This window comes from Rhinolophus hipposideros (genome assembly GCF_964194185.1).
Source record: "Rhinolophus hipposideros genome assembly, chromosome: 3".
Taxonomy (NCBI): domain Eukaryota; kingdom Metazoa; phylum Chordata; class Mammalia; order Chiroptera; family Rhinolophidae; genus Rhinolophus; species Rhinolophus hipposideros.
This window is the reverse complement of record NC_138049.1, coordinates 24,204,613-24,214,880: the sequence shown is the minus strand read 5'-3', so window position 1 is coordinate 24,214,880 and position 10,268 is coordinate 24,204,613. Positions and strand designations below refer to the sequence as shown.

The window sequence follows — 10,268 nt, the reverse complement described above, 5'->3', positions numbered from 1 at the left end:
AGGAAATTCAGCCTGGGGAGTTTTTCTTGCTCAGCTATCTCTCTGGAGAGGGATGTGGGGAAGGAAAGGAGAGGGTCCTATTTACAGCTAAATATAAACACTTGTTTATTCGCTGAGACCATTCATTGCACTGTTCTGATGCTAATGCAAAGAACTCCTGTGTCTGCAATCTGTTCCATATCTGGTGTCTGATGCCAACCCTTACAGTGATAAAGGCCACAGAAGCCAATCCAGAGGCACTGCATTTAAATGTATAGCCTGTCCTGAGAAGTCTCTCTGGTTGGTTTCTTTTCCCTGTTGCCACACGTTAGAGAACGAGTTTACCAACAACCACCAGCCCAGCACATCCAAGCTGGATCCAGGCCAAAAGCAAGCAGCATCGTTGCAATCTGGGCAGTGAGGTGGAAGGGTGAGTGGTGCACCGGTCGGATGAAAACATGCGGGCACTGCTGGGCAGCAGCTGGAGGAAGTTTGGACATGCTGGCAGGGGGACATACGAGTGGTTAACTAGCGAACCAAGCCTACCTCTTCTGGAAACCCAGCTGCAGGTTTGTACCTCTGACTTATGCCTCTTCTTCCCCCAAAGTATCTTTGTCAGTTTTAAAACCAACAATGCCTATATTTTTAGGATCTTATTATAAAACATACTGGCAACCATTTGCTTGATGGGTATGACAAAAATATGATTTTGCTGATTGGCATGGTCTAAGGAAGTAACTTGAAAGTTGTATTCTTTTGACAATAATAAATTCAAGTGAAACTTGCCACAAATATATTCTAAGAACACCTGATATATCAAATATGTCAAGGAGCACCTGAAGTTAGGAGTCAACAAAATTTTATGCCTTCGTTTTTCACTTTGTTCTTTGCTCAGTAAGCAATGTCTATGTATTCACAAATAAGAGACTCCCTTTGGTTCTCTGGCTGTATAATGACCACTGTTTCTAAGAGGTGGCAGTAGCTAGCCAAATTATCTTAGTTCTGGAAGGATAGTAGAGGGTTAAGCAGGTTTTGTCTCTACTAAGAAATGTAGCAGCTGCTTTGCTTTGTCTGGTAAATCACCAAAGAAGCCTCAATCTGAGACAGCATTAAGGAAAAACATTGGTAGAAATCTAAAAACTCCGAATTAATTTTATCATCAACAGGGAAATGAGTGATATCGCTATACCCCAAGAAAAAGGGAAACAGACTTATTTTCTGGATTATCAACTGATTAGATTAGTAGTTAAGTTCTCTAAAACCACCTTTTACAGAAAAAAAAATTATACATGTGTATATGATACTATGTTTTATTCAGCAGTTATACTTTTAACTGGGTATATCTTTAAAATATTCCCTGAAGAAGAAAGCCAATATACACATCAGAGTAATATGAAAAGTCAAGAAAACTTTGAGGGAAGTGAACAAATTAGAACATTTGACTACAAAAGTAAAGACATCTTTTCTGCACTTAAAAATTCAAAACACTTTGAACCAATATACTATGAATCAATAAACAAGCAAATTAAAGATACCATCATAAATTTGTCCTACACCTTGGTGCATCTCTTAACTGAAAAACAAGAATTCTTTATCTCAAATTGTCCTAATCTGCTGTATTAGGTGAGCAGTACCACTCAGTATCTAGATAAATTTAACTCAACCAACTGAATTACTGATTACAGAAGAGCATTGTGGCATATCTCCTTTCAAAAAGTTTTGCAATTAATATTGATAATACCATAAGTGGCATAATTGTGAACAAAGGGTCTGTTACATAAAACATTTTAAATAAAACATTAAATATCTTTATATTCTATGCATATTGAACTTACAGGGTGTAACTGAGAATTTAAAATTTGATGCTCATAACTGTTTAGAAACTATTAGCATCCATATAATTCATGGAGAAGAAAGAACAATAAGTTTTTCAAAATGGCCCATGTTTATCAAGATTGAAACATGATTATTTTAAATACTGAAGGAGATAATAGTTTTAACATTTTTAATGATTCATCTAGAGGGAGAAAATAAACAGTTAAATTGCTTTTTGACTCCAACTTGATTTCTTAATAATTGTACATTTATTTATGAGTTCATCTACACTTATAGCTTTTGTAATCAGTCCCTTATAATATCACAACTGTTTTAAGTGAATAGCTCTGATAATAAACTAGATTACATGTCAGAAAACAAAGAATCTATAGTTTAGAAATCAAAGAATCATACACAGAAATATTAACATTGCCAAAATATTTTTCTAAAAAATACATATTTATTAAACTATAAACTTAGAAATGTCAGATTTTATCTTCCCTATATTTTCCAGTCTTATCAATAAATTTCTAGATGACTTCTGGTTACTTTTAGTATTTTAATTTGACCATTTGAGACACTGAGATATATAAGTACCTATTATTCCCCAAGGGCTTTACACATAATAATTATTACATTTTCATGCTAGTCCTCCAAAAACATGCTATTATTTTCATTCATAGAGAAGAAAACCCAGGCCCAGAGAGGACAAATGAATAGTTCATAGTCACACAGGTATTAGAAGCTCATACTGGAATTCAAACCCCAAAGATGACATTCTGCTTCCCAAGAAGACCTTGAATTTTTATGCACTCTAAGCTAAAATATCTTAATTCATATCTTACCAAAGACAAAATATATGGAAGTATAAGTATTAAATAAATCACCTAATTCTGAGTCAAAATACACACATACTTGTAAATCCTCTAGAAAATAAAAGGATTTTAGTCAATACGAGATTAGTCAGGCTCTTAAGAGGTCATGACAAGCAAAACAGTTGTCCTTCCCACCAAAATCAAGAAGAGAATCCCAGCTCTCATAGTTTTATGTTTTATTTTAGATAAGTAGATAAAGAGCTTAGTATTTTGCTTGTCTTAAACACAATTATAAGGCTTTAATTTTTCTTTTCCTCTGTAGTAATAGATACACTTACATTTGTTGCTGTATGCTTTATATATAATAGAGAAGCTTTTTAATATTTCATTATTAGAAGCTTTATTTAAAGCAATGTCTATGGAATTTGGAACGGTATTTATATTTTTGTATTGCTTTTCTACCTCATTGTTAAGCATCATTTCATGCCTATTGTATAGTGATGAAGCAAAAAAGGGTTAATAAAAGTGAGCCTGAAAGGGGACGGACCAGGTCTGAATCCCCTTCCCAGGAACCACCCAGGCTTACCTCCTAGAAATAAATTAAGGGTGTCCAAACACTCTTAAAAGGAGGAGATAAGACCCTAACCGGAGTAATCTGGTTTTGATGCCTGCGCAAACTGCTGAAAACTGTCCATTACTTGGACTCTAGCTTCATTATAATACAACTAAAATAAAATGAACATAAAGGCTTGTCCCCCCACCCTGTAGATTTTTCTGTATACATTATGGGTAAGAGCGTGCACAGAAACTAGTTATATAACCAACTTATGTCAATCCAATGACCTCAGTCTATATATCACATCTCCTGCTGTAAGGAAATTTACCTACCCTTTCCTATATAAGAGAAACCTAACCTAAAATTAGGTGCAGTTGTCTGCCTAGGCAACTTCTTCTATGTGGCAATAAAACATTATTGGTCTAATTCTAAATAAAATAAATACATAGTGAGAGTTCTCATTGAAAGAATGGGTAGACCTCCCAACCGAAATTTATTTTAATATTTGTACTTTAGTGGAAATATTGTAGGATGTCATAAATGTGTAGTTTTGACATTCTGAATTCACATTTTATCTTGGAAATTCATTTTATTTCATGTAGGCTCAAGCTCCTTGGCATAAATGAATGATTAAGTGATTTTTAGAGGGAGTAACGAAGGTAAGAATAAAAGATGACAAGAGAGGGGCCTTCGAAAGGCAGGGGTCTTCTTGCCCCATCTCCTAACTCAGTGTCATTCCCTGACTCCAGGGCAGCCAGAAGGTAAGTTCCGCCAAAGAAGATGTGGAGCCCTTCCTGTGCATCCTTCTTCCAGCCACCATCCTGCTCTTCCTGGCCTTTCTGCTGCTTTTCCTGTACCGCCTCTGCAAGGCCCCACGGCCCCAGGGCCAGGTTTTCAGCATCGACCTCTCAGAGCACCCACCCATGGGAGAGGAGACTGACTTCCTGCCAGGCTTACCCTGGAGCGGTGAGCAGGACTTCCCCTACGCTCCTCTGCCCGGGGAGGCGGCCCACCTCTCCATGTGTTTACCGCCCTCCTATGAAGAGGCCACCAGGAATCCTGCTGAGGAAGATGACCCAGATGTGGGCCTTCAGGGGCGACACACTTTACCTGGACTGAATGAGCCAAAATAAACTGTTCTTGGAGACCATTTTAAACGCAGCTCTCCACCCTTATTGGAGGGAGGCAGAGAATGGCATCTAGACCAAAAAGTTGCCACTATTCCCAGGCAGACTCCTGGACGTATGGGACATCTTAGGCTGGGGGAAAGGCTGCACAAATGTCTAGTTAACCCATCTTCAGGTTTCTTACAGGAAAATGTCCCCAGCTTGTTCTAGAGATGACAGGGCTCTCCTAAAATGTATAACACTCCTTAGAACAAAAGGAAAGTTTTATGTGAGTTGAGAAAAAAAAATCAGAAACAATAGTGGGTATAGAGGGCCGGCCCGGTAGCTCAGGCGGTTAGAGCTCCGTGCTCCTAACTCCGAAGGCTGCCGGTTTGAGTCCCACATGGGCCAGTGGGCTCTTAACCACAAGGTTGCCGGTTCAACTCCTCGAGTCCCGCAAGGGATGGTGGGCAGCGTCCCCTGCAACTAAGATTGAACAGGGCACCTTGAGCTGAGCTGCCTCCCAGATGGCTCAGTTGGTTGGAGCCTGTCCTCTCAAGGTTGTCGGTTCGACTCCCACAATGGATGGTGGGCTGTGCCCCGTGCAACTAACAACTGGACCTGGAGCTGAGCTGCGCCCTCCACAACTAAGACTGAAAGGACAACAACTTGACTTGGAAAAAGTCCTGGAAGTACACACTGTTCCCCAATAAAGTCCTGTTCCCCTTCCCCAATAAAATCTTTAAAAAAAAAAGAAAAGTGGGTATAGGAACTAGGTCTGAAGAGAAAGGAAATGGAAAAATGCTGATACGTCAAAGGTAACTGCTTTTGCCACCAAATGAAACTGTTCTTCCTAGACAGGTTTTTTTAGGGCCTCATGGTTTCACTTTTGTGTGAGGGCTTCAAGATGGCTAGCAAGCTCTAGGAGGCAAAAACACCTCCAGAGCCGCAGTGATCAACTGAACTGTAAATAATGGTGAAATAATGAGAGTACAGTACATTTTAGTCTAAAGAAATAATAAAGCTCTCCAGAATGATTTCCTTCTTAGTGTCGCTCTTGCTTCCTAGAATGGGAAAAGGATTCGACTTAGTCCCGTAGACATGCCCTGCGCTGCGAGAACATCGTGGGCTGTTTGGCAGTGCTGCTGTGGCAGGACAAAGAGCTGCTGCTCTAACACATTACCTTAGGGGACCCGATGGCTGATATGTGGCTTCACCAAGCAGCAGTAACAGAGCAGAAATCAGTTTAGCACTGGAAAGTAAAGGTGAACATTTTGTATCATGTGGTCAAGAGAAACATCGATTTGTTCTAACAGAGATGTTATAAATCACAGAATTCAAACTTTTGCTCTATGGATGTCAAAACTAGAGCTCTGAGAAGCTGAGCAACTTGCCCAATGTTCAACATGTCAGAAGAGGCAGAGCTGGGATCAGAAGCCGGGGCCCGCTGTCCTGGGCTGGAGCATCTTCCTCCGTGCCAGATGTTCTCCCAAGAAAACTGCAAATGTGTAATTGGGGTACATCCTCCTCACTGGGAGTCAAGACTCTCAATAGGATGCGAATGGCCAAATTTGGACTGAATGCAAATCTCCCTCTGATTTTCACAAGGGGAGGTGGAGGTGGGTCATGTATCACTTGGGAGGCCCATGGGAATCCCCGTGGAGCTGGGGAGGTGGCAGAACAGTGACCTGTAGCGTTCTTAAACTCTTATTCCATGCTACAATTTGGGGGAGGAAAACAATTTGTATTGTTTTCACAATACAAAATGCAAAACTAGACAGACTTTTGATGGTTCAAAGTGAATCAAAAGGGTGGCTTTAAAAAAACAACCTTTTTTGACATGAACGTTTTATGCTTGATATGCAATGTGGCATAGTTTTAGGAAAATAACAAAGTAAGCCAATATAGGACACATTTCTTTTTAAATGGACTCCAATAGAAAGGAATATCTTTGAGGACTGAAGCAAAACATAACCTATTTGTGTGAAAATTAATAAAAGTTCTTAAAGGAAAATTATACAGAACAATTTCTTAATGGTCTTTTCAGGGAAGTAAATAAACAAATGGAAATGAGAGGCTAAGCAGACAGACTTCTTCAGAATTTTATTTATTTCTTTAATCCTAAGAATCTAGTTCTGGGTGAGACTGTTGATTTTTTTCCCAACTGTCATTTCTTCCCTTTCCTTGTTAACGGAACTCTGATTTGGCTCTGGGATCCTGAGGCCACCATTGTAAAGCTGACCAGATTCCTCCCAATGCCAGGGGCTGCATCATGACAGTTAATCATGCTGATCTAATTCCTTCACTAGGGACTGATTGGGTTTGTGACCTACAGGGAGAGCTACACAGAAGGAGAGGCTTGTTCTGAAAAAAAAAACAAAAAAAAACCACGGTTGCCTCACATTAAAAAATAATGCATTGCAGGGGCGACTGGTTGGCTCAGTTGGTTAGAGGGCAGTGCTCATAACATCAAGGTCACCGGTTTGATTCCCACACGTGCCAGTGAGCTACACCCACCACAACTAGATTGAAAACAACAACTTGACTTGGAGGTGATGCGTCCTGGAAAAACACACTGTTCCCCAATATTCTCCAATACAAATAAAAAAATAATAATAATAATGCATGGAAGAAAATACTCTGTCTCTTTGCTGGATGTTATGTGTCTGCATATGCTGTCTGCATAGCTGCCTGCTACAGCTATCTTGCAACCATGAGGCAAGCCATTAGCCAGGAATAATAGTATTGAGGATAGTAAAGTAGAAAGATGGAAAACACCTGGGTTCATGACATTGTAGAACAGCTGAATTAACCCTGCCAACTGTTTATATTTTAATGAGAATACCTGTTTTAAACTATGCAAACCAGGTTTATTACTTGTAGACAAAAGCATGCTGCAGTTTCTCAGGCTATTAAGGAAATGCATTGCCATCTTTAAAAATATCCTAATAAAACTTATTTAAAATAAATATTCAATGCCCGGACTCATTTAAGATGATATCGGTGATCTACGAAGGGAAGGAAATGTTTTCTCTTGTGGGACCATACTAAAGCAGTGAAGATGAACTAGTGTGCACCAAGGGTTGCCAAGCTATAGTCCCCAGGCCAAATCTCACTTGCAATCCATTATTGTACATCCAGCAAGACAAGAATGGTTTTCAGTTTTAAATAGTTGAATAAAACATTGAAAGAAGAATGTTTCATGACACATGAAAATTATATGAATTCAAATTTTGGTGTCCAGATATAAAGCCACGCCCATTTGCCTGTGGCTGCTCCATCGTAGGAATAGTTGTGTGGGGACAGAGCCAGGAGTGCAGTTTCCAGGCTCTCGGCCTCATGTGGAAAGGTGCTGGCTCAGGTAGTAAATGGCCATCAACTGTGATTGGTTGGCCATCAGCTGTGGCTACTTGGCCGTCAGCTGTAACCAGTGAGCCATTGGCCACTAATATAACTGCTGTGGATACGCTAGCAGCAAAAGGGGGCTAGCAAGAAGATGGTGACTGGCAAGCACGGATTGCAGTTAGGATGGCTGGTTGCGGACATTGTGGCTCCTGCTTCCTGTGTCTCCAACCCAGCCGCCAGTGAAAATATAATGGTATGACTCCCTATCTATGGCTCCGTGGGTGTTCCTTTTTGGCCTCACCATATCCTGCGTTCTTATGTGGGGAGCGGGACCAGAGACCCAGCCTGACATCCTGCATGACACATGGCGCATCGAGCAGGGTACAGTGCCAGCCAAAGCTCTCCGAAAGGCAGTGGAGCAGTTTGTGTGTATGAACACTCAGTCACAGGAAGACCAGGAGGAGCAGCTGCCGGAGAGCTGGACCCCCGTGGAGGGGTGGGAAGATGTGGACGGTTTCCCAACCAGCAAAGGCAGGAGAAAGAGAAGGTCATTGCCCCCCTGTGGGCTGGGAAGTGCTTGCTGAGGCAGCCCGGATGCAGGACTTGTAGTCCCAGGAGGAAACGCTTGCTGAGTCCTCCTTGGGAGATGAGGGTGAGGTCAAGGTCGTCCCTCACCCCCAGGATAGCCCTGGTGAATGACTGTGGACTATGGGGAATTGCCTTCCATCCCTAATTTAATGGACCGCTTGACTGTTTGCTTGGGAACATACCACCATGTAGTGGGACTGGCGGATGTTTGCTTTTGTGTCTTGACCGGCCGCCATCAAGAAAATGTGAGAAACCCTAGTGGTGCCCTGAGCGGCCCAGAGAGAGTGGCAGTGCCCTGAGAGGCCCTGGCTGTGCTTGGGGAGACTGGTGGTACCCTAAGGAGCCCAGGAAGTCTGGCTGTGCCCAGAAGAACTGGTGGTTCCCTGCGAAAACCTGGCTGTGCCCAGACAGCCTGGCTGTGTCCTCCAGGCTCCTCACACAGAGCCCCTCACAGAAGACGCTTGTTGTGTAGATTGTGAGGCGAGACCCTGTACGGGTAGAGTGTGGGGACAGAGCCAGGAGTGCAGTTTCCAGGCTTTCGGCCTCACAAGGAAAGGTGCTGGCTCAGGTAGTAAATGGCCATCAACTGTGATTGGTTGGCCATCAGCTGTGGCTACTTGGCCGTCAGCTATAACCAGTGAGCCATTGGCCACTAATATAACTGCTGTGGCTACGCTAGCAGAAAATGGGGGCTAGCAAGAAGATGGTGACTGGCAAGCATGGATTGCAGTTAGGACGGCGGGTTGCGGACAGAGTGGCTCCTGCTTCCTGTGTCTCCAACCCAGCCACCAGTGAGAATGTAGTGGTATGACTCCTCTATCTATGGCTCCGTGGGTGTTCCTTTTTGGCCTCACCATATCCTGTGGTTTTATGTGGGGAGCGGGACCAGAGACCCCGTCGGACGCCTTGCATGACAAGTTGCAACAGAGACTATCTACAATCTGGTCCTTTAAAGAAAATTTTGCCTACCCTTGCTATAGACCAGTGGATTTCAATTCTAGTTACATGGTATAATAGAATTACTCAAGGGATTTTTAGAAATACTGACACCAGGTCCCATCTAAGCCAATGAAACAGAAATAGACCAATGTGAAATAGAAATAGAAATTGCCCAATAAGAATGCAAGGCTGAAAGCCATTACTCTTTAAATAATGTAAGTGGGTCACAAAATACAGGTGAGCTTCAATGTCAACATATGTGAGGTAACAGGTTTAGAGAAAACTAGATCTGTAAATCTAGCTACGAACCACCATATTATAACCCAACATTCTCTGTAAACTCTGTCCTGAAGCCATCAGCCAACCACACATCTGCAGTCAATTCATTTCACCAACAAGGATTTGCAAACAGATATTAGGAACAACAATACATCTCCGGTTGAATGTTGGCACAACTGGCAAACACAGGTAGTACTTGTTGTTAGCAATCCCAGAAAGACAGAGTGGAAATAAAGAAAATCCACAAACGAAAGAACTGCACTGTTAACAGCTAAGAACTTTTTGGGGAAGAAAGAACTACTGCCAGAAAATATTAAGAATGGGATTATAATAGAAACAGTGACTAGAATGTGAACTTTTTCACTGAATTCTAAACTAGACAAGAAAAAAATATCAGTAAGGCATCATTTTATAAAAAGGAAAAGGAGGCCAGCTTCTGGCCTGGCCTGTAAGGAGTTTGGAAGTCATCACTCCATCCTAACAAGAAAAAGCTGAACAAACTAAAAAATCAACATCTGTCCTTAGCTCCGTCAAAGAACTGAAGTCACAAACCACTGCCCCCAAACTTAGAGAGACAGATGGGCAGACACAGAGAATCACAACTTCCCGCAGCTGAAATCCAGGAGCAGGAACCTCTTTAGGAAACGGGGCCAGGGCACAGAAACTTGACTGTAACTGACGGACTGCTGGAGGCTGACAGAGGACAAATCTCAGGATTAAATACTCCAGAGGGCCCCCAGTTTTGTGAGTTTTGCCTCCAGGAGCCCTACCAGCTTCTCAGAGTGAAGAACTGAGAAAAATCTGGTCCTTCCAGCAAGAGAAGGGGAAAAGGAACCATTTTGAAAT

The 10,268-nt window shown here is 42.0% G+C and overlaps 1 protein-coding gene across 1 annotated transcript; it reads left to right on the top strand.

Annotated features, from left to right (window-relative positions):
• Positions 1–357: 357 nt before the first annotated feature.
• Positions 358–4,298, top strand: SMIM28 (small integral membrane protein 28; the record flags this gene model as incomplete). Its single annotated transcript, XM_081043188.1, has 2 exons — positions 358–548; positions 3,915–4,298. The coding sequence occupies exons 1-2, from the start codon at positions 438–440 to the stop codon at positions 4,296–4,298; spliced, it is 495 nt and encodes a 164-aa protein (XP_080899314.1). The 5' UTR covers positions 358–437.
• Between the last annotated feature and the right edge of the window lie 5,970 nt (positions 4,299–10,268).